The sequence below is a fragment of the Rhincodon typus genome, chromosome 16 (assembly GCF_021869965.1).
Source record: "Rhincodon typus isolate 14 chromosome 16, sRhiTyp1.1, whole genome shotgun sequence".
Taxonomy (NCBI): domain Eukaryota; kingdom Metazoa; phylum Chordata; class Chondrichthyes; order Orectolobiformes; family Rhincodontidae; genus Rhincodon; species Rhincodon typus.
Genome location: NC_063347.1, coordinates 14,522,036 through 14,547,970, shown reverse-complemented (window position 1 = coordinate 14,547,970; position 25,935 = coordinate 14,522,036). Strand labels below are relative to the sequence as shown.

The following is a 25,935-nucleotide window of genomic DNA, read 5'->3' as shown; positions in this document are numbered from 1 at the left end:
TGATTACTTTGCATGAAATGTAAACTTCACCCACTGAAGACATGAGCTTTGTCCAAGGAAGCTGGCTGCTGGATTGGCTATGAGAACAACTATCTGCACAAATCCGATTTATAAGAGCATATTCCCTTTGTGTGGATGAGTGATAATCATCCTCTTTGGCTAACCTTATTTCAACTTATTAATTTTAACTAAATCCTCTACACAGGGCAAAATAATAGTATTTAATAGTATAATCCTAGATTTTTACAGCACACAACGTCAATGTTTATACTCCTTCTGAGCTTCTCTTACCTTACTTTGTCTCATCCTATCACCACGTTCTTTCAATCTTTTCTATCCCTGCACTTATCTAGTTTCCCCTTAAGTACATCTGTGCTATTCACTTCAACCAGTCCATGCGGTACTGAGTTTTCCACATTCCCAGCACTCCTTGAGATTGTCATAAAGATGAAAGATGCAACAAAATAAAGTTTGAAATAGTTAAAAAATATTCAGAAATAACCTTTCTCGTAAATATTCAGTGCAAGGAATTGAAAGTACTGTACTATCTCCACAAATTGGGAATGGTAGAGGATAGTGGTGGAAAATTGCAAGTGTTCCTATCCCATCACTTGCCCCTTGGCTACTTTATCTAAATAAGCTAAAGCATTCAGTAAGGCAGCAAGCAAACAGAAGATTGTTAAAATGAATTTGCTTCTCTCCTTCTCTGAGAAAGCACTCAAAACAATCCGGAGACTGCATGTCTGTTGGGAGACAGCTGACAAGAAGGCTTCAAACTGATCTCTCATTTCCAGACAAGCTTAGACCTCTGCCATCCTTTGCAGCTATCAGCAGTGTAATTACTTCCTTACATTTTTGTTCTTACCTTCCATGCTCTGTCAATTTTTAAAAAATCAGTTCTTTACTTTCAGCCTAACATTGTTTGATCTTTGACTACAACTATTAATATCAGTTTTCTGGACACTTACTGAACTTTGAAGTCTGATAGTAGTAACAGGAGTTTCTGGATGTATATATTCACCAACTTTTGCAATACAGTCCAGTGAAAGGAAAATGAACTTAGTTGGCCCAATTTGTAGGCTTTGCTTCATTCATATCCTAGATGTCTGGCCTGGCCTAACATTCCAACAAAGGGCCGCAGCATCAATTTTAATGATCTAATCTGAACCACCCTTAGTTTTGAGTATTAGGGGAGGCAGTGGTCTAGTGGTGTTATCACTGGACTAATAATCCAGAGACCCAGGTAATGTTCTGGGGACTTAGGTTCAAATCCTGCCATGGCAGATGGTGGAATTTGAATTCAAAGGAAAAAAAGTCTGGAATAAAGAGTCTAACAATGACCACGAATCCATTGTTGATTGTTGGAAAAACCCATCTGGTTCACCAATGTCCTTTAGGGAAGGAAACTGCCTTCCTTACCTGGTCTGGCCTACAGGTGACTCCAGACCTGCAACAATGTGGTTGACTCCTAATTGTTAGGGATGGGACAATAAATGTTGGCTTAGCCAGCGATGCCCTCATCCCATGAATGAATAAAAAATAAATCCCACGATAGCAGATGGTGGAATTTGAATTCAATAAAAATCTGGAGTTAAGACCCGACTGATGAGCATGAAACCACTTTTGATTGTGAGGATAAGAATAGCCTCGTTCACTAAGTTCATAAAGCAGTTGCAGAATATTCAAATATATAAATCTCTAACAGCAATCTACTAGTATTAGGAACAAGATTTCATAGTTTACTTGTTTCCCTGCTGAGCTAAGGAGCTGGTGTGTGCCATTACAGGAGACAACCTGTCATTAAAAAGGTACTTAAGCTGTTAAATACTAGCCTGACTTTCTGCACCAAATACTGAAATTTCTTGAAATTCACAGGGAGATTAAAGGTGAGCTGACATTTTTTGCGAGATTATTGGTGGAGCGGTGCGTATTGTTGAACAATGTTTGCAAATCACTGGTATGCATAAGTTGCTGAATGTTTACACAATGCTGATGTAAAATCATTAAACTCTCTGAATTGAATTGAAGTAGCTTTATTGTCACATGTACTTCCATGAGTACAGCGAAATGTTTACAAGTTACCACTTACGGTGCCATCTTAGGTGCAAAAGTATCTAGGTACAGATTCTTGAGTAGAAATTCTCAGTATTTTTGTTGGTGGATCTTATTAATGAATTTGAGAAATTCCATTTATACAAACCACAGTAACCACCTGGGACAGCCTTACCATTGTTTTTTTTTCCATGTTAATTCCCACTGTAGATCCAAGTGTCAGGCAGGGAGTGGAAGGTATAGGGTAGGGTGTGTGGAAACAAGGCAAGCAAGATAAATGGAGACTCGGCTTAGCTTAATCACTTAATTCAAGCAACAGGATGCAGCCTCGTGCCTGTCACCTGATGAGATTAACTACCTATATGGAGAGAGATAGCACAAACAAATGTCAGGAGACTGACCCCAGAGCTCTGTGAGGATAGTCATTGTCATGATCCAGATGATTGAGAGATGCTGAAAGCTTGTACCACAATCAGGAATCTAGGGCCTAGAAGAGCATTAATGGCAATGGGGAAACCTGTAAAAACTGCAAAATATACCTTGTGTGGCCCAGTATTTGACTCTTGCTCAGTTTTTCGTAAGATTGGAATCTATATGGCTATCCTTTCTCCCTGTCAATGCTCTGGTTGATATCGTAAATGGAGTCCAAATGACATTCCCGATCTGCATATTTAGGCCTCCACTTTCTTCCTGCCAGGGTCCTGTTTGCCTGCTCAATTGTGTGAGTTAAGATGGACACACAGCAGGAACAAAATATGATTGGTGAAGGTACATGCTTCCCAATGTTTTAACTGCAACCCTCCCCCTGCCCCAGTTGCTTTTCATTTTTGCCTGGTAGGGGTAGTTCATTTTAACTTTGATTAGATTCCTAGGTCTGAATTCTCCCACTCCCTGAACAATGTGGGTGAGTCAGTTGGGAAAATATGGTAAGATCAGAAGATGAGATTCTTAATGTTGGGAAAAAAATGACAAATTTTGCTCTCAAGATTTTAATATTGAGATGATAATCCCATGGATGAGTAGTGAGGGGCTCATTTGCATGTATTAACATATCATTAATGCCTATTCCCACTGGTTTGCTATTCACCAATATGACAGTGGCTCAGTGGTTAGCACTGCTGTCTCACAACGCCGGGGATCCAGATTCAATTCCAGCCTCAGGCAACTGTCTGTGTGGAGTTTGCACATTCTCCCCGTGTCTGCTTCAGTTTCCTCCCACAGTCCAGAGATGGGCAGGTTAGGTGGATCAGCTATGCTAAATTTCCCATTGTGTCCAGTGATGTGCAGGCTGAGTGGATTAGCCATAGGAAATGCAGGGTTACAGGGATGGGGTGGGTCTGGGTGGGATGCTCTTTGCAGGGTTGGTATGGGCCGAATGGCCTGCTTACACCATTATAGGGATTCGGTGACAGACAGAAACCAGACAATAACAATTTCTGAATAAAGACCTCGCAGTTTCAACTCCCTGCTTGCCCCTCCGACTGACCCCAACAGCTGAGGGCACACTCCACAGGAGCGACTGCCTGCAACCCCAAATGGTTAAAACTGGACATGCACTAGTCTTACCACATCATCATGGCACATCCCCGACTCACTTAGATGACAGTTATCCACTTTAGCGCTGCAGTTTGAAGCACAGTGACATCCTGTATTGTAATGCTGATTTCAGGCACCCATCTTGTGGACTGGAGCAGGCTGCATCACAGGGCTCCTTGCTTTCCTAGTGCTCCGTCACTTTGCTCTATTTGGATGTCCCTCCCGCCTTGTTTTGTCTTGCCTTTGCGTATACTGCCATTTGCATTCAGAACTTGCAGGCTTACCGTACGTATGTCTTGCCTTACATCTTAGCACAGTCACAGACCCAGATAGCTTGTCATGTTTGCCAGCAGTAATTAGTCAATGGGGCAGACATGTTGCTTTATGGTGCCACACTACACCAATGCCACACCTTCTGCTTGTGTCAGTAGCTTACATGCCAAACACGCTGTATGTGATTCAGCCAAATGGCAAGGCCTGAACATCGAAGGAGTGTAATCTTTCGTCAAGTGAAGGGGGACTGTCATCAGCCAAGAGATAACAACAAAGTCATCACCTAATATCAGTCCTGGGAGTTGGACACAATCAGTCGGTCACTTGGAGTGTTCAGGATCAGGGATTCCAAATCATTCCGTGGGTGCGCCATGGTCTGTCCAGAACAATGACAAGATGTTATACTACTCTTGGAGTTATGGAAAGAAGAGCATTCCCCTTTTCAGGGTTCAAACATGGCATGGCACTAAGGATGGATGGCTTGATTCTTGTAGCTAGAGTTACTGTGACAGTCAATCATGATGATGTAAAGTGACAATACATTTGCAAATGTGAGCTTCTATTTCCAACGAAGTGTCACTCATGCAACCTATTGTATGTGCCCTGACTTTAGAAGATTTTCTTTTTCATTTCAGTCACAGTATGGGTATTGTGAGGGACTATTCATGGCCGGCAGTGATTAACCCTGTTGCACAGCTTAGTTTTAAATATGGCATGGGGGCGTGGGGGCAGGGTGGTGTGAATCCCAGAAGCCCATGCAATGGCGAATACTTCCATCATTGTTGAGCTCAAGGTTGTGGGAGCATGGCATTATAGAGGTGTGGTGCCTACATAATGAACTGAGTAAAGAGAATTACATGAGATAACTAGAGTTCACAGAAAGAAACCCTCTGTGATACTCTCAGAAATCGGTACATAGCTGACTTCTGGTAAAATTCAGCACCTAGTTTCAAATGTCCAATCTTAATAAAATTACAAGATCATAGAAGCATTATATCTTATAAAGCATAACTACTGTACATACTTCTTGTCCAGCTTTTCCATTATAAGTTCTTATGTCCAAACTTATAATAGAAACTGTCAATTCAAACATATTGCACTGTCATTACCTCATCCTTTCAGGGAGGCTCCACTTTTCGAGGGCATGGAACAAACATTGCAATTATATTCATTGGCATAAGAAGCTACAATGCTCTTTGAAAAAGGAAACAAAAGATTATTGGCAATGACAATACAGAAAAATAACAGATTGAATAATCATGTTGATATATGTATCATATAATAAGCATGACATATTTAAAAGGAGATTTCAAATGCAGCAGGCAGTGGAAATCTATGTTATATTGAATTTACTTGTTCCCAGCTACTTATATTGTTATAATATTGTCTTTTGGCTTATGGATGTTCCCTTAGTGATCTCATTTTCTCTTCCTGTCTTAATCCTGCAGGTACAATGTGGACTCAAGGAGCACAAACATTTCAAAACACGTGAGTTTGGCAAACTAATTCTTATCATCGGTTATTGAGGGCTCTATATATAGGCTCTATATCTATATACTGCCAATAAAATAAAATCAGTCTGCAAAGGAGATACATTGCAACAGGACGGTTCACTACGACTACAGTGTCCACACAATTTGTGTGTTCCACCTGCACAGTAGTCCCTTCAAAATAATACATTCTTGGTAGATTTTTGGGGTAGATTTTTTCCCCTCAGAAATGAGCTGGCAGCAAAGTTCAGCCATTAATTACTTTAATGAGATAAAGTCAGAACAAATTTATTAAGTTATCTTAGTACGTTAGTGTAGCTATAAACTTCAGGCATTAATTTAGAGTCTAACTTCACTTCCCATGTTATTAGCAGGTGGGCAGCACACAATCAGATTTCTTCCTGTAGGTTTTGATCATCAGGTTCTTCCTCTCTCCTTCACTTCTCTTCTGTCCTTGTTTGAAGTTTTCTCTGCCGTGCAGACCCGATCAGGAGTGTGTCTTTTATCTTGGTTGTTATTCAGTTAACCCCCTTCCTCTCCTGAATCATCTTCAGCCGCATGGTGATCATGCCCTGAGCATGCTTTTCATGACCAGCCATGAATGAATTATGTGACTTTTTGCTGATCTTCATTTGACATATAGAGCTGTGCATTTATCATTGCTTGTTCCACCTTATCTCAAGCTGCTATGCCTTGTTGCTCTTTCTCTCAAAATGCTCCCCCCATATCCCTGCCCTTTTAGCATATACAAGCAGGCTTCCAGGTCTCAGATTTCAGCTAATGCAAGAGGCTTTTAAATTTGGTGTATTTTCCATGGCTCCACAGTCTTGGCATCTTTTATTTGATGCACTATTTTTAAGTTTTCTCACTCTCCTATTCTATTGTACAAAGAAGGGTATTTATTAAAGTTAAATGTCAATTTCTAACGTAGTTGTATGTTAATAATGTAATAATCTTCTTTGTGAGGTTTAGTGCCCAGAATGGAGACCATAAAGGTAGACTATCAAATATTTTATTTCATTGTAACATAACTTTCACCCCTCTGTATTCCAGAACCCTGAGATAAAATGTGTATCATCAGCCTTTTTTTTGTCCCCATCCACTAGCTTTTAGTAATTTCACAGAATCACAGAACTATTACAGCACAGAAGTAGGTTGTTCGGCCCATTATGTTTGCTCTGGTTCTCTGATGATCTGTTGTGCCTCCGTGCCATTCTCCTGCCTTTTCCCCACCACCCTGAATTTTATTTCTATTTAAATAATCATTTAATAATGCAATTCAGTGCCTCAGCTGAAACTGTCTCCACTATATTTCCCGGAAATGTGTTCCAGAGTCTAACTACATGCTGTGTTAATCAATTTTTTCATACATTGCATTTGTTTCTTTTGCAAATTAACTCAAATCTGTGTCCTCTCACATACGAGCATTTTCATTATTTTCAAAACTGCTATCAAATCTCCTCTTCGCCTTCTCCTCTCTAAGGAAAACAATCCCATCTTCTCCAATCAATCCTCAGAATTGAAATTTCTCATCCCTGGAATCATTATGGAACTTGTACTCCTAAATCTATTTGCTCTTCCATAGTTCCAGGCTTCGGATCAGAAATAAAGCAAAGAATTGTGGATGCTGAAGAGCTGAAATACACAAAAAAAAAACAGAGATTGCTGGAGAAACACAGCAGGTCTGGTAGCATCTGTGGACGGGAAACAGAGTTAATGTTTCAAGTCCAGTGACCCTTCTTCAGAACCCTAGGTCCTGAATGGAAAATCCCAGTTAGAATATCAAAGATCCATTATATTCTTTCAGAGCAACGTTCTCCTGCAGTGTTGCAATATTGTCATTTTTGTTTAATCTTTCATGGGATATGTTGCCTATCCCTAATTACCAGGCAATTTCAAAGGGCAGTTAAGAGCCAGCCACATTGCTGTGGGACCGGAGTCATGTGGAGGTCAGACCAGGTATGGATGGCAGTTTCCTTCCCTAAAGGACATCAGTGAACCAGATCGGTTGTTATGACGACTGATGATAGGTTCACGGTCACTGTTACTGAGACAATTTCAAATTTTACCCAATACTTTAAATGCCACCAACTGCCATGGTGGAAATTGAACCCATTCCTCTAAAGAATATCTGAATGACTAGCGCAGTATAGCACCATCTTCCTATAATTGGCTGTTTGTGAATAATAAATTGAATAAAGAAAATCATCCTTTGAACTTGTACGTACAAAGCAGCAGGAAAACAGCTCAAAAATACCTTGTTTTTCAGGCATTGATCTGTGTAAAATAGCCTTTTAAGAATGAGATCAGAAAACAGTAAATAATAGCATGTTTTAACTAACCACGAGTTCACCAAAGATCCTTAGACAGCAACTTCAAAGCCACAAACACTTCCATTCAGAAGAACAAGGGCAAGAGATATATGGGAAGAGAACCATCTGCAAGCTCCCCTCCAAGCCAATCGCCATCCTGACCTGAAATATGTTTCTGTTCCTTCACTGTTGCTGGTTCAAAATCCTGGAATTCCCCACAGCACATGAACTGCAGTGGTTCAAGAAGGTAGTCAACCACCACCTTCTCAAGGGCAACTAGGGGCAGGTAATAAATGCTGGCCAGCCAGTGACACCCACATCCTACGAGTAAACGAAAAAATATCTTAGCTCCTCTAATCTGTTTAACTTTACAGCCATTGTTTCTACTTGACTTTTTTTCAATGCTGTCAGAGAGTACATTAGGTGATAATATTAACGCCAATGCATTAGTGAACTTATCAAGTACTATGTCTCTGGAATTTTTAAAACTGGTGATGGAAAGATCGAGTGGCTTCAATGAGTGTGCTTTCACCTCTAGAAGCTGGCTATCAATTGAGACCAGGCTGATGAGATGGAAGCATTCAGTCCCATTTGGCTGTCAGCGATCTTAGTCAAATCAGTTTGAGCTGCCTGAATCCATTCCAACTACACATGAGACGGAGGCGCAATAATTCAGCTCTAAATTCGCACAGAAAATATGCAGTCCCATTTAATGTGGTCACACAGTTGGTTGCTCGAAGATTCAGAAATGTCACATTAGTGTGAAGATACTCTGGAGGAATTCAAAGACTGCTTTCCTCTGCATGCAGTCCATGCTACAACAGCCTCGAGAGCATTTTATGCTGAAAATAAATGCAAGAACTGGGCCTGAAGCTTGTGAGAATTTGCTGTTTGCTTAAAACAAAAAATGGCACAGCCAAATCATCCTTATGCAATTAAAAATGTAAATGTCAAAAGCATACACACTGATTTTAGCCTGAAGCATCAAGTGAATTATTTAGTGTACAATGGTCACTTATAGAGTCATAGAGATGTACAGCGTGAAAGGAGACCCTTCAGTCCAACTCGTCCATGCCGACCACCTATCCCAAACTAATTTGGTTCCATTTGCCAGCATTTGGCTCATATCCCTCTAAACTCTTCCTATTCATGAACCCATCTAGATGCCTTTTAAATGTTGCAATTGTATCAGCATCTTCTGGCGGCTTATTACATGCCCACACCATCCTCTGTATGAAAATATTGCCCCCAAGTAGCCTTTTAAATCTTTCCCCTCTCACCTAAACCTATGCTGTCCAGTTTTACACTCCCTTACCCTGGGGAAAAGACATTGGTTATTCACCCTGTCCTTGCCTCTCATGATTTTATAAACCTCCATAACCACTCAGCCTCTGATGCTCCAGATAAAATAGCCCCAGCCTATTCAGCCTCTCCCTATAGCTCAAACCATCCAACCCTGGCAACATCCATGTAAATCTTTTTGAACCCTTTCTAGTTTAACAACATCTTTCCTATAGCAGGAACACCAGAATTGAATGCAGTATTCCAAAAGGGGCCTAACCAATTTCGTGTACAGTCACAACATGACATCCCAACTGCTATACTCATTGCACTATCTAATAAAGGCAAGTACCAAATGTCTTCTTCTCTACACTGTCTACTGTGACTCCACCCTCAAGAAACTATGAACATGCACCCAAAGGTTTCTTTATTCGGCCACACTCCCCAGGACTACATCATTAAGTGTAAAGGTCCTGGCCTGAAATGCCTTAAGTAAGTGCAGCATGTCACATTTATCTAAATTAAACTCCAGCTGCCACTCCTCGGCCCATTGGCCCATCTGATTAAGATCCTGTTGTAGCCCAAGATAATTTTCTTCACTGTCCACTACACACCTATTTTGGTGTCATCTTCAAACTTACTAACCATACTTCCTATATTCATATCCAAATCAGTTGTATAATTCACAAAAAAACAGTGAACCAGCACCGATCCTTACGGCACACCACTAGTCACAGGCCTCCAGTCTGACAAACAACCCTCTGTCTCCTACCTTCAAGCCAATTTTGTATCCAAATGGCTAGTTCTCCCTGGGTTCCATGTGATTTAACCTTGCTAACCAGTGGAACCTTGTCAAACGCCTTGCTCATACAGACAATGTCCATCGTTCTGACTTCTTTGTCACTTCTTCAAAAAACTCTTATCAAGTTAGTGAGACACGATTTCCCATGCGCAAAGCCATGTTGACTACCCCTAAACAGTCCTTGCCTTTCCAAACACATGTAAATCGTGTCCCTCAGAATCCCCTCCAACAACTTACCCACCATTGACATCAGGCTCACCGATCTATAGTTCCCTGCCTTTTTCTTACCACCTTTCTTAAATAATGGCACCACTTAAGCCACGCTCCAGTCTTTCCCGTGGAGAATATTTCGTATTTTCTCTTCAGAACATTGTACTTTTCTCTTCCTATGTCATTCATACTAATGTGTATAACAACCACCTGCTGGGCACTCTCCCATTTGAGAATATTCTGCACCTTCCCCAAGACATTCTTGATCCTGGCACCAGGGACGCAACACACCAAAAACCGAAAGAACTACAGATGCTGTAAATCAGGAACAAAAACAGAAGTTGCTGTAAAAGCTCAGCAGGTTTGGCAGCATCTGTGAAGAAAAAATCAGAGTTGACGTTTCTCAGAACTCAGTTAACTCTGAGACGTTAAGTCTGATTTTTCCTTCACAGATGCTGCCACATCTGCAGAGCTTTTCCAGCAACTTTTGTTTTTACACCATACTGATATTTCACTGTCGGCTGCAGAAACGTCTATCTGTGCCCTCAACTAGAGAGTTCTCTATCATAATCTTGCCCTGAACAAGCTCCATTATTATTCAGTACATTGGAATAACATCAGATGCAGTGATGGTTTTGGTCAGCAGTGTGATAACCTTAGATTTCAACACTCATACAGCCACTCAGAACCCATTGGTCCTTGCAAGAGTTACCAAGGTACCTTGCTTTGCTGGTATGTTATCCCTTCACAGTCAGCCCATCTTCTATTTATTGTAAACTAATTGTGCAATAGCATATGAAATAGCACAACACTCATTACAATTTCAAACATGATGTCACTAACATTCTCCTTTTCTTCTTTTAATGCTATATCTTGTTATCCTGAATTGGACAAACAGAAGGTGAGAATCTATTGCCTAATCTACTATTGTTTTGGAGAGGAACATAAAAGTGATAGTACAACTTAAGGGTGGTCCAACATTCTGTACTACAGAGGCTATAAATTGTTTTTGAGTTTGCCAGTTTCTATTGCGAGTAAGCCACTGCTGAACCCCTGTGTGCAATCGGGTCTGGCAAAATACATTGAGCCAATGAGTATGACTGCTCCACATGTTCCAGGGGGCAGGTGAGATCAGTGAATGCATCAAGCACTAATGTCTACTGGGCATTAAACCCTGCATGTCCGCTATTGTCTAATAAATTGAGTGGCTATGTCAGCTTCAGAACCAGCATTAAGAACTACAACAATTGCAAACTCCAGTCTGTAATTGATGTGTGTCACCTTCAGACCTTAGTGTGCTTTGAAGTTTGCTGGCAATGAATTTCAATTAGGTTATTTACATGGCATGAGGTACTTGTCTATAACGATGGAGCCTCAGCCAGTTACTCACTGGTATGTTGATGTATTTTGAATTACTTTATTGACTAATGTATTTGCTGGTTTTATGCGAGGCCATACGATTGAAATTCTTACAGTTAATTGGACAAAGGTTTCATGTTGCAAAAATACCTTCACAGCCTACACGGGCAATAAAAGTGAGCAGTCCTGAAGTATCAGATTCTAAAAATATCGATACTTAGACCACCAGGTGTTAACTTGTGTAATACCTGCCTCTGAGTCAGAAGCTCATGGGTTCAAGTCCCACTCCAGATCTTCTGCATGTAACCTAGGTCACTACAATGCAGCACCCAGGGAGTGCTTCATCACGTAAAGTGCTGCTTTCAGATGAAATTTAAACTACGACCTGCCTGTCTTCTTTTTTGGATACAATAAATCCCATGGGACTGCTCACTGATGATCAAAGCTTTCTACTACCAAAGCTTGACCATCACCACGCACCAGAAGCAGGGCTTCTGGTTATCTGTGTCATTTGCTATTTGTGGGACCCTGCTGGATCAGAATTACCCCTTTGAGTTGGGTAATTTCCTGATGTTGCATTCCCACCTCCCGTATAAACCCACACCCACATGTTATTTACTGCCTCCCCTGTCCCCCTCCCAGTAGCCAGGGTGGGGCTGGAATCAGGGCTTGGTGCCTTGTGAAACAGGGCCTAGTTGGGGACACAGGCAGGCTGAGGCGGGTAATTTAGAAGATCTGCCTTAACAGGTTGACTAATTGGCCCAGTTCTCCTCACTCTGTTAGACACCCTAACCTTCCTTATCATCCAATCATGCCTGGGCCCTCATTGTCAGTATTCCCTCTAACTTCCTTACTGGCTGTCACGTCCCTGAGGCTAATGCAAGGCAGAGACTTCCACACATGGATTTCAATGCTGCAGTTGGTGTGCCAATGCCAATTGGCATGGTTGGGTATGTGTGCAGCTTAAAAGGAACGTTGTTCCTTGTATCCCCCATATTTCATATGCCCCCTCCATAAACCTGCATATATCTCTCGCTGCCCCACCCACCATATTTCTCCATGTCCCCTCCATAGCCACACACAACTCCCCCCACAAAATTTCTTCTATACTCATGCACCTATTATCCATTATGGAAAGAAGTCATAAACTCTATAAGAACATTAGTTGGTCCTAGAAATGCTCATGATCGGTAGCAAATCCCTGCAAAGAAAAGGAATTTATGGAATGTCCATGAGATGATATTTTTTGGAGCACTTTGGGGTAGATCCCACTAGGGGACAGGCAGATCTGGATTTGGTGATGTGTAATTAGGTAGACTTAATTAGGAAGCTTAAGGTAAAGGAACCTCTAGGCGTCAGTGATCGTAATATGATAGAATTCATCCTGCAGTTTGAGAGGGAGAAGCTTGAATCAGATGTAACTGTATTACAGTTTTGCAAAGGTAACGGCAAAGACATGAGGGAGGAGCTAGCCAGAATTGATGAGAAGGGCAACCTAACAGGGAAGATGGTGAAGCAGCAATAGCAAGAGTTTATGCGGGTAATTCAGGAGGCACAGCAGAAATTCATCCCAAGGAAGAAGAAACATACTAACAGGAGGATGAGACAACCATGGGTGACAAGGGAAGACAGGGTCAACATAAAAGCAAAAGAAAAAGCACGCAACGTGGTAAAGATTAGTGAGAAGCCTTTAAAAACCAGCAGAGAACAACCAAAAAAAGGGAAAAAAAATGAGGGTAAGCAAGCTAATAACATAAAAAAGGAGATTGCAAGAGTTGTTTAGATATACAAAAAATAAGGGGAAGCAAGAGCGGACATTAGTCCACTAGAAAAGGAGGCTGGAGAAGGAATAATGAGGGAACAAAGAAATGACAGAGGAACTGAACAGGTAATTTGCATCAGTCTTCATGGCAGAAAATACCAGAAGAAAACCAGAACTTCAAGAGAGGCAGAGGTAAGTGTAATGGCCTTTGCTAAAGAGAAGGTGCTGGAGAAACTAAAAGGCCTGAAAGTGGATAAATCACCTGGACCAGATGAACTACACCCCAGAGTTCTGAAGAAGATAGCTTAGGAAATTGTAGGGGCATTGGTGGTGATATTTCAGGAATTGCTGGAGACAGGGAGAGTCCCAGGGGATGGGAAAATAGCTAATTTAACACGCCTACTTAAGAAGGGAAGGAGGTAGAAGATGGGAAATTATAGGCCAGTTATCCCTACTTTGGTTGTTGGTGAGATTTTAGAGTCCATTATTAAGGATGAGACTGTGGAGTACTTGGGAAGTACATGATCATATAAGGCTGATACAGCACAGCTTCATCAAGGGAAGGTCACTTTTGGGCCCCATATCTAAGGGTCCCATATCTAAGGAAGGATGTGTTGCCTTTAGAAAGGTCCAGAGATGGCTTACAAGAATTATCCTGGAGATGAAGGCCTTATCACTTGAGGAGCAGTTGAGGACTATGGGTCTATACTCAGTAGAGTTTAGAAGGATAAGGAGTATCTCATTGAAACTTACAGAATACTGAGAGGGCAAGATAGAATGGAGAAGACGTTTCCACCAGTAAGAGAGACTAGGACCTGAGGGCACAGCCTCAGAGTGAAGGGGTGACCCTTTAGAACTGAGATGAGGTGGAATTTCTTCAGCCAGAGGGTGAGGAATCTGTGGAAGTCATTGCTGTAAAAGTCTGTGGAGGCCAAGTCATTAAGTGTATTCAGCACATAGGTTCTTAATTGATAAGTAGATCAAGGCTATAGGGATAAATCAGGATAATGGGGTTGAGAAACAGATCAGCCAAGGTCCAATGGCAGAGTAGACTTGATGGGCTGAATTACCTATTTTCTGCACCTTTATTTTTGGTCTTGGAAACTATCAAAATAAACAAGAGTGGATTCAAGCTCCACTTGAAGAAAGCCTACTCTTAACAGCTCATAAACTGTCAATCAAGTACAAGGTCATTCATATCCATTGAAAAAAATACTGTTCTAAAGTGCTCATAAATATGTCAAAATAAACAACAAACCCATTCAAAAATGACCAAAGAAACATAATTCTTTTAATTGTCACAATACTATCAAAAAAAATTCCCTGTCCCCTTGGTATCTATGTAAACAACCCTGCAGAGCTGGATCCATTGGAAGGCTTTAGAACTTAGACAAGCATTCATAATGAGATTGCATAGCTGAATAAACAAAGCCTGTAGTATTTAAAACATTAAAACATTTTGCAATTGATTGAATAGATAGCTAGCCTTTTGGTCACTTGTTTTTTTCAAAAGCTCCATAGATGTGTGGAATTTGAACCAAAGTAAAATTCAAAACACATGGACCAAATGCCATACAGGTATTTCTGCCATAATGCTTGTTTTGTTAATGCGAATTGGCTGTAATGCAATTGATGAATAATGGACGCTGTTTGGGTAACAAAAACTTTCTACTGTACAGGTATTGTGATTTTCTATGACGATTTTCCTGTAACGTGATTTTCTATGGTGATTTTCTATAGCGTGAGGTCGCACAAGAATGCAACTATCATGTTATAGTAAAACTATCTGTATTAATATATAACTCTCAACATTGTTGAAAACCCCAGAACCCTTAATCTACCTGGGAAAATATACTTAAACACTTACACAATGCTGGGCAATTTAATGGCCACTTTTTTACGACCCTTATGTTCAATCACTGCATTAAAAACATGCTGAGCATAACGTCCAACATCTATTCATGAAATTTGAAGTTTACAAGACCTTTTAAATTTATCCATCAAAAGGTTCCGAACACCATAACAAGCTTCCCCCCAAGAATCATGACTGACTTACATGGTATGTTTCACACTGGCTTTAGGAAGCCATACACCTTGCAGAAGATCAGAACTCAGGGAATTTTAAAATAGAGGCAGATAATTAAAAGGCTGAGCCCATCACATAAGTGAGCACAGGTCGTGATCCACCAAGAATTGGTTGGGAAATTTAGATTTTTATGGGTTCCCTGCTTCAGTTTGCGGCTATCAAATGCGGTTTTTCCCAACATCAGGATGGCAAAGTGTAGCCCAGTGTGTCTAACGGTTGGTTTATGTGAATACTTAACAACTGTAATCACACTTTTCACAGTAATCCATTGGCTATAAAATTGTTAGAAGATCCTGAAGATGTTGAAAGACTTAAATGCAAATTTGTTCGTTTGTCTCGTAAAATTTGATAAACACTAACTAAATCTCATTGCGAGTTTCTTAGTAAGGAAGGGAGTTCAGGGTTACTTTATCCTTGACTGTCTCTGAATTTTCCAAGCTGTCTCCTCAGCACTAGATCAATGCAGGTAAACATTTTCTCTAAATAGCATCACAGAAATCTTTGGGTTGAAAGCTTTTCAGAACAACAATCTCCCGGAGCTTAGCTTTTATCTGTTTTTTACTTAATGCAGGTACAGCTTGTTTTTGACATCTGTGTTTGAGAGCTCTCCTGCTGCAGATGGTTATTGGAGAACTAAAGAGTGTAATCAAAGTGCTCATTGCAGGTATTGGGAAATATGCGTGAATCAGACCTCCTGCTCCTGCATAGAAAATGGACTGCATTAAAATATTTTCCCAATCTGTTGAAAAAAATCTCAATGACATAACATTTCCTCCCTTTTAACTGTAGTCCATACTAATTTCAGCTGGCTTGATGAAAGGTAATTCTACAATTGTACCCAATATTCAGAAAATCAGTTGGAGATTATATTCATATTGGCACTGGCCACCTCCACCACATCACAAAGGTGTATGTGAATGATGGGTACAGGATCAAACTGGTGTGATGTCTGTGGTTGTACAGATTTGTCAACTCATACTGTCCAGGTTTCATAAGAATGGATCAAATATCAAAGGATAACAGAGTATTCAGCCATGTCTAGCAATCAAAAGCTTGCATTCAGGTTAGGAAAATAAGGTAGGAAACAGACCATATGAGTGTGAATTCTACCAGATTGTTGATATTTATTGGTTTCTAAACATGTATGTTTTTAAGTATCTCATCACATCTCTCAAGCACCTCAAACTGTTTAATGAGTTATTTTGAAGTGGTTTCCTTCAAAGTATGTAGACAAGCACAGCAATAATTTTGCAAAATGAGATCCCACAAGATCTATTGATTTGATGTATTGATTGATGTTCAGTACAACAGAACTTTTCCTGAATCTAGGGATTTTGGAAAATTAATCTCAATACATTCACGACCTCATTAATAACCTCCATCAAGGATGAAGTCCATCTGGAGCCGACAGCATAATCAATTGACTTAGGATCATTTCCCTCATGGTTGTAATTTTTCTAAGTTCCTGGGAAAAGAACAGACAATCCTTTCTGGATGTGGATGTTGCTTGAGCACTTGAGGAGGTTTCCTGAGGTCAAATGTGTGATGCTTGTTATATGAAGTTTGATATCACATATCTTTAGAATTCCGAACTAGGCTGAGTGAGAAGTAGTTTCATTGCTGAGTCAAAACGTTGTGGATTCAAGCACATTTTGAGCAAATAGTCTCGGCATTGCCAACAATTCGCAGAAGAAAGTCTCTGTCTTTTAGATGAGACGTTAATTAGTTCAAGAGTGTTTGACTGGTTTATGTGTGTGTTGAAAATTCAATGGTACTTGTCCAGAGAGAACAGTACTTTCTAGTGTCAGGCAAATAGGCTTCCCTAAACAAAGAAAATTAAAAGCAGATTGTCATTTATCTCAGTACATAGAACGTAGAATAGCAACAGACCGTTCGGCCCACCATGTCTGTGCTGTCCGTAATGCCATTCTAAACTAATCGCATTTGCCTGTAAATGGTCCATATCCCTCTATTTCCTGCCTGCTCATGTGTCTGCCTAAATGCCACTTAAACTTTGCTGACATATCTGCTTCTACTACCTCTCCTGGCAGTGTGTTCCAGGCACACCCTTCGTGTAAAAAACTTTCCTCTCACATCTCCTTTAAACTTTCTCCGTCTCATTAAACCTGTATCCCCAGTATTTGACATTTACACTCTGGGAAAAAGACTCCACCATATCCATGCCTCTCATAATTTTATATACTTCAATCAAGTTGTCTCTCAGCCTCCGACGTCCTACCGAAAGCAATCCAAGTATGTCCAACCTCTTCTTATAGCTAATACACTCCAATCCAGGCAACATCCTCATAAACCTCCTCTGCACTCTCTCCAAAGCGTCCACATCCTTATGATAATGTGGCAAGCAAAACAGCACACTATACTCTAAAACATGACCTAACTAAAGTCTTACGCAGCTTCAACATGACTTGCCAACTTTTACACTCACTGCCCTGACCGATGAAGGCAAGCATGCCATATGCTTTTTTTAACCACCTTATCCACTTCTGTTGCCACTTCCAGGCGATATAGACTTGGACCCCACGATCCCTTTGTATGTCAATGCTCCTAAGGGTCCTGCCATTTACTGTATACTTTCCTTTTGCATTTGACCTTCCAAAACCTCACATTTGTCCTGATTGAACTCCATCTGCCATTTTTCCACCCAACTTTTCAACATTCTACTATATCCTTTGGCAACCCTTATAGAATCCCCAACAAGTCCACACCGAACTTCCAAAGAACATCCTACCCAGATCCATCCCCCTACCCTTTCCCAGTAACCCTACATTTCCCTTGGCTAACACACTTAACCTACACATCTCTGAACACTATGGGCAATATAACATGGCCAATCCATCTAACTTGCACATCTTTGGACTGTGGGAGGAAACTGGAGCAGCCAGCAGAAACCCACGCAGACACAGGGAGAACATACAAACTCCACACAGACAGTTGCCCGAGGGTGGAATTGAACCTTGGTCCCTGGCGCTATAAGGCAGCAGTGCTAACCACTGAGCCACCGTGCCAACCTTACTCACTGTCCATAACTCCACCAATTTCCGTGTCATCTGCAAACTTACTAATCAGACCACCTACATTTTCATCCAAATCATTTATATATTTTACAAACTACAGAGGTCCGAGCACTGATCCTTGTGAAACACCACTGGTCACAAACCTCCAGACTGAAAAACACCCCTCCATAACTATCCTATGTCATCTATGACCGAACCAATTTTGTATCCAATTTGCCAACCAGCCATGGATCCCATGTGACTTAATCTTCTGGCCCAGCCTACCATGAGGGATCTTGTCAAATTGTTTAATAAAATCATGTAGACAACATCCACTGCCCTACACTCATCAAAATATAACCATTGTATTCAAGAAAGGAGGAAGGCAGAAAACAGAAAACTATAGGCCAGTTAGCTTGCCTTCTGTTTTGGTGAAGGTGTTAGAATCAGTCATTAAAGGGATTGTTAGTGTGCACGTTGAAAAACTCAAAGTAATCCGGAAGAATCAGCATGGTTTCATCAAAGGGAAATGATGTTTAACCAATTTCTTGGAGTTCTTTGAAGAAGTAGGACATGCTATGGATAAAAGGGAGCCTGTAGACATATTTTTTTGTCCAGAAGACATTTGATAAGATGCCAGATCAAAGGTTATTTCAAAAATAAAAGCTCATTTTGTGGTGGGTGACTAGTGGGTATTAGCATGGATAGGAGATTGACTGGCTAAGAAAAAGACAGAGAGTAGACGGATAGACGGATCTTTGTCAGATTTACAGGACGTGACAAGTGGAGTCCCACAGGGGTTTGTGTTGGGGTTTCAATTTTTTTACAATTATATCAATAAACTAAGTCAGTGGAATAAAGCCAAGGTAACCGCATTTGCAGATGAAGCTAAAATAGATTGGAGAGTACATGGTGAAGAAGATGTAAGTTACTGATGGATGTAAACAGATAGAGCAACTGGTCAAAAAAGCAGCCAGAAATTTAATGTGGAAAAAACATGAAGTTTTTCACTTTGACAGGAAAAATAAAAATGCAGGGTATATCTAAACAGAGAGTGACTGTAGAATTCCAAGAAGCAGAGCAATCTAGGTGTTCTGGCGCGTGAGTTACAAAAAGTCAAAACACAGGTACAGCAAGTAATCAGGAAAGCTAATGGGATGTTATCCTTTATTATGAGAGGTATTGGACATAAAAGTGAGGATGTTACACTTTAGTCATACAGGGCATTGGTTAGATCATATCACAAATATAGTGTGCAGCTTTGGTCTCTGCATTTAAGAAAGGATGTAAATGCATTGGAAGTGGTTCAGAGGAGGCTTGCTAGACTGATTTCCTGGAATAAGCAGGTTATCTCATGAGGATAGGTTAGATAGGGTGTGCTTGTTTGCATTGAAGTTTCAAAGATTAAGGAGTGATTGATTGATGTCTATAAGATCCCGAATAGTCTTGACAAGGTGGATGTTGAAAGAATGTTTCCGCTTGTGGGTCAGTCCAGAACAAAGTATTAAAACGCGGGTTGCCCCATTAGGACAGTGATGAAGAGAATTTATTTCTCAGAAGATTGTGTGACTTTGGGACCCTGCTTCAGAAGGTAGTGTGGGTGAGGTTATTAAATATTTCTAAAAAACATGTGGATTTCGAAACACAGATTGGCCAAGCAGGCTTAAGGGGCCAGAAGGCCTATTTCTTGTTCTATTTTGTAAGTTCGAATGGACTTCAACAACTTTTAAGTTTGGGTAAGTAGCATTTGAACCACACATATACCAGGAAATTACAATCTCCAAAAAGCTATGACCTAACCGTAACCCCTTGAGATTCAAAGTCATTACCGTTACTTAATCCCCTATCAATAGCATGGTAGTGGTTACCATTGAACAGAATGTAACTGGCCGAGCCATATGAATACTGTGACTACGAGAGCAGGTCAGAGATGAGGAATTCTGCATTGAATAAATCACCTCCTGACTCCATAAACACTGTTCCCTGTGAACAATGCTTGAGTCACGATGAAATGGAATGCTCTGCAATTGCCTGGATGTTTATAGGCCCAACAAAACTCAAGAAGCTCAAGAGCATCCAGGGAAAATCAGTCCATTTGATTGGCATCCTATTCAATACCTTAAGCTTTCACTCTCACCACTAACATGCACAATAGCAGTAGTGTGTACCACCTACAAGATGCACTGCAACAACTCACTAAGATTCCTTTGACAGCACCTTCTAAACCCATCACCTCTACCAGCTGCAAGGACAAGGACAGCAGATGCATGGGAATAATACAACCTACAAGTTCCCCTCCAAGGCAAGCATAATTCTGACTTGGATCTATATCACTGTCCTTCTACAGCTGTTGGGTCCAAATTCTACAACTCTCTCCCTAATAAGAATTTTGATATATCAACACCATATGCACTACAAAGATTCAAGAAGCTTCTCATCATCAACTACTCAAAGGCAATTCGGAATGGGCAAAAGAATGGTGGCCTAGCCAGCAGTACCCTGTAAAAGAAGGAACAAAAAGCCATGGAATAATCTGATGTTCAGTATTAAAATACACAAGAGCTCAGCATCATAATTGATCCTATTTCAAGTGAGAAGCCCTCCGACCACCAAGCACAGTGTGTTTTCTTTCAGCTGCTGAAAAGCACTGCTGTATACATTGTTTCAGAGCAAAGAATGAAGAACAATACAGGGCAGGAACAGGTCCTTCGGCCCACCAAGCCTGTGCATATTCCTATTCCTTATTTAGACTCACTGTTGCCTTCTGCAGCGCAATTAGGGATGGGCATAGATGCTGGCCAACCAGCACATTCCATGAATGTATGATAATAAAAATAGCTGTGACTTTTTTATTCATGCTTTCAAGCCTCCCAACTGGAAGTTTCTGAGTAGACACGTGGGAACAGGCTCTGTATGTTACCTTTTATCTGCAACTAGGGAATGTCAGAGGTAAGTAGTATAAGAAGAGAAACCTGTTCAGAGATGTTATTACACACCTCTGAAGCAAGTAGTACTTGAACTCAGGCCTCCTAGTTCAGAGGTAGGGATATGACTGTGCCACAACAGTACCTTGTTGTTCTTTATATCCTTGATGGTACCGTGACCTTTAATGTCACTATCAGTGTTTCCTTTCAGATCTGGATTTTCCATAATTAATCAACACCATCTGTAGTGAGAATGTCCCAGATGTTCCCAGAATGCCATCATTAATAAATGTTTTATCTGTCTACTCTGTTGTAACTAACTAAACAAATCATTACTATTTCAGCATCGACTGAAACGTTTAGAATATTAAATCTCCACAATTAGGTTCATGCTAACCATCAAGCTGTTCCGCCACTATTACCATAACATTTTGCATAATAGTGTCGTGTTTGCTCTTGAATTGAAATATAGATCAAAAGCTATTGAGGTTATTGAATATAATTTGTTTCTTATCCATCTTTTTTGTATGTAATACATGATCAGATGTTCTACCCATATAGTAGAGAGGTATGCTAACCTGTTCTGCGTCTGATTTGTTGTCCAGTCCTGAAAGTAAAAACTTAGGAATGGTGCTGTTCACATTTGCCAATTTGCTGATTTATCAAATAGATGCGATAGCTTGAATTTTTCTGGTGGAAAGATCAATGGAGATGAATTTTGGTGCTTTGCTGATTGTTAATAAGTATATGATTATTTTCTGGATTTGGATCATCATTGTTGGGATTTTGATTTCCTTCTCCCATGTTCCATTTAGTAGCCTTGTGTGTTTCATTGAATAAATTTGCTTTTGAATCTTTATTGCTGCAACGATTATTGCTGCAGTATGAATTGGAGTTTTTCCATGTGGAAACAGAAAAGGTTGATGTGCTTTAAATGGACTGCCAAAAGGCAAATTATAAGGTACCATGTGACAAGTTTGTCAGCAATGTTGAAACTCAAGCAAGAAAACTGATGGAGGCAGCATGCATACCAAGTAGGCTGAGATACAGGAAACAAAGAGTGGTGGTGAACAGTTTTTGTTAGGGTCGAATACACATACAGTAAGGTTTTCCAGGCTTAGTAGGATAATCAGTGCTTTTCTTGATCTACATTAATGTCCTAGACATTGGTGTGCAGGATACCATTTCAAAATTTGCAGGTGCTGTATCTTGGAAATATTACAAACTGTTGGGAGGACAGTGATAGACTTCAAGGTGACACAGACAGGCAAGTGGAATGGGTGGACTTGTTGAAGATATTTAATGCAGAAAAGTGTAAAGTGATATATTTTGTTTGGAAGATCAAGGAAAAGTAATAGAAAATAAAATAAAGAATTCTAATGTGTGTTGCAGGAGCAGAGGACCTATGTATATGTGTGTACAATCCTTTGAAAGTGGCAGGGCAGAGACAGTATGAATAAGGCATACAAACACCACCCCACCCCCCACCCCCTGAGCATTACATACAGAGGATATTAAAACACTGAGGTTATAATGAACTTTTATAAAGCTGGCTTAGCTTCAGTTGGAATATTGTTTCCAATTGTTGGTAACACATTAAAGAAGGAATTGAAGGCATTGGAATGCAGAAAAAAAATGTACAAGAATGTTTCAAAGGATGAGAGACTTCAGTTACATGAATAAATTGGTGGAGCTGGGGCTCCTCACCTTAGATGACAAGGTTTTAAGGAGATATGATAGAGATGTTCATTATGAGCAGTCTGGACAGAGTAGTTTGGGAGACATTGCTCCCCTAGGGGACCCAAAGGATACTCTTATGATTGGTTAAAGAACTGGAACAGGGAGTATTTGGGATTCAAAGTGCTTTTCCTGTGAGTGTAATGGATTAAACATTCACTCAGGGTTTTGAAAATGGATTTGGCTAGTTACCTGAAAAGAAAAAAAAGAAAAAAAATTGCAAGGCTATGGGAAAAAGGCAATGCAGTGGGACTAGCTGAGTTCCTCTTGTAGACTATAACAGGCCAAATTGGTTTCTTTTCCCCTCTAACCATTCAATGATTCTGTTCTTGGATTTATTAGCTGGCAATTTGCAGTTGATTTTACCAATAGTTGCTGCCAGCATCTGAGTGCAATGTGGATTTATAAAATCCAATCTCTTCAGTATTATTGGTCTGTCCTCTTTAAAGATTCCTTTCCCAGCTCATGCATTTTCTGGTTTAGGGTTGTCAAACTTCTAACCAGTGTCACTGCATCAATTAGCTTTCAGAGTTGGAGAATGATGTGGGCAGTAGTAATGTTTTCCTTCACTCTGACTTCTCACTTCAGGAATGTATTATGAATGAAACTGAAACCTAACTCTATATCCGTGGAGCAAGATTTTAATCTGTTGCACTGTATATCAGTGGAAGTTATTCTGGTTATGAGTACTAACAAATTATAAACATTGATACAAGTTATTATGTGGTACAACTTAGCATTGCTGTACAGTACACCTGATACTGAACAGTACTATAGTGTAAGGTGCCAGATAATATTCAGCACCCTTCAATTGTACAGAATTGTGCAATAGCTTTGTACTGAAATAAATCTGATCGTATTCCAGAACATTTTCTGTTTTGCATGATTATAAATTGTAATGCCACAATTTGTCACAACATGATGCAATTGATATTGTTAGAATGGTTTTAGAATTTACTGATGTCATTTACTTGGTGCAAGACACCAATATACCTAATCTTAATCTGAACATTAATTAAAGAACATGTCGTTGTGAATTTTATTTTCAGGATTTCCTTGGTCAGATTTTCGTTACACTGGGAGAAATTATTGGATCTCCAGGCAGTCGTATTGAGAAACCATTGACGTGAGTATCAGTGTGAAATGACTATTCAGTCTGGAAAATTATTACCTAGAACTGTTGAACTCAATGCTTAGTCCAGAATTCTGCAAAGTAACTAAGCAAAAGATATAGTTTGAAGCATTTTCTTTACACAGCAACCGATTGTGATCTGAAAATTGTCGATTTGAAAGAGTAATGGCAGAAGATTCAATAATAACTATTGCATACATATTTTGAAAGGAAAATCTTGCACTGTTTGGAGGAAAGGGCACAGGAGTGGGTGTATTTGGATATCTTGTTCAAACAGTTGGAACAGGCACGATAGGTCAAATGGCATCATATCCTCCATAATTCTACATGTGGTAGATCTTGCTCGTACATCTTTTCTAGCTGACCCCACTTAAAGATGAAAACAGTCAAAAAAAGAAAAGTCAGAGATAGGAGAACAGGAAGGCAGAAACTCATGCATTGTCAAAAGAAAGTGGGACGTTCATCATTTTTGGAGCAGATTCCTGTAATTATGGGCCTGGATTAATCTTCATTGTGAAGCTATTTAAATGTATGCAAGCTCATTTTCAACCGGATGCAGTTTTTACTATTGGAAAGGCATTTTTTCAAACATTAACAGTCATCTGAATGTTTTTGCATCCTTGATGCCTTTTGTAGGTTTGAAAGCAAATGCATCAATTCATAAACCTCTATCAACTGAAAGAGCAGCTGATTGGGATGAGATTATTTCAGATGTACGGAAAAATATCACCATTCTTTTATTTCCGATTCAGCTGAACTCACAATGGTTTCCGAGCTTGCAAAACATAGCAGTTTTAAAATGTATTTGAGTTATCCATTTAGCTGGATAGGTTCTTGAAACAAATTGATCTGATACCTGCCTTCTGTGAGCTGAGAGACAATTAAATTATAGTCCACTATCCCTTGTTGCTATAGGGGTGTGTCCTCACCCCTAGACCAGGACGCCCTCGTTCAAGTCCCATCTGTATTAGAGGTGTGGTAATAATTTATCCAAATGAATTGATTAGAAAATAACTATCAGGGTTCAGATTCTTCTGGCACAGGGGTAGTGTTCCTACTCTTCTGAGTTAGAATGTCTGCGTTTCAAATCCTGCTATCCCAGACCTTTGTCACTAACATTTCTGAACAGGTTGAGTAAAATAACTGCATGTTCTCATTGTGAATTTTAGAAATCTAAGCTCCTTATTTTTCAAGTTTATTAACCTTCCTTGTGAAATCTCACACTTTTTCAGTTGGGAGCTATGATTCGTCAATTTTCCATTAACATTGATGCTTGAAACCTGGTCAGGATGAAATTACCTCCAATAATTATGGTTTCACACTTCATATAAGACTTAATAGCCGCTTAAATAATAGGAACAACAGCTGGTTCTTGTGGTCCGGTGATAGTGTCCCTACCCCTGGACCAGGAGGCCCGGGTTTAAGTCCTGCCTGCTCCAGAGGTGTGTAACAACATCTCTGAACAGGTTGATTGGAAAAATAGGTGAAATAAAATATTAAATACTATGTGGAGGACTCTTGTTGCAGCATCCCTACCTCTGATCCTGGAGACCAGGATTCAGGTCCCGTCTCTTCCAAAGCTATGTAATAGCATCACTGAACTGTGTTTTTCTTTTATTATTTAACCTATTTTTCTCAGCAGCCTTTTCAAAGATGTTGTTACATACCTCTGGAGCAGGTGGGACTTGATCCTGCGCCTCTCAGGATGAGGTAGGATGTCATTGAAACTGACGGAATACTGAGAGGCCTGGATAGAGTGGAGGTGGGAAAGATGTTTCCACGATTAGGACAGACCAGAAGTTGAGGGCACAGCCTCAGAATGAAGGGACAACTCTTGAAAAATGAGATAAGGAGGAATTTCTTCAGCCAGACAGTCCCAGATTCGCTGACCATGGGAAACAATGCCTCTTTGTCTGCTCAATCTTGTGTATTTAATGGACATTACCTGTCATTCTTTAAAACTCC

General features: G+C 40.2%; 1 protein-coding gene across 1 annotated transcript in view; it reads left to right on the top strand.

Moving 5' to 3' along the window:
- LOC109927445 (copine-9-like) overlaps positions 1 to 25,935 on the top strand; it is a 369,357-nt gene that overhangs the window by 140,011 nt on the left and 203,411 nt on the right. The window contains exons 5-7 of the mRNA XM_048606481.1: positions 5,310 to 5,349; positions 7,908 to 7,910; positions 23,888 to 23,964. Of these exons, the coding sequence (XP_048462438.1) occupies positions 5,310 to 5,349; positions 7,908 to 7,910; positions 23,888 to 23,964 (120 nt within the window). The remainder of the gene's footprint in view (positions 1 to 5,309; positions 5,350 to 7,907; positions 7,911 to 23,887; positions 23,965 to 25,935) is intronic.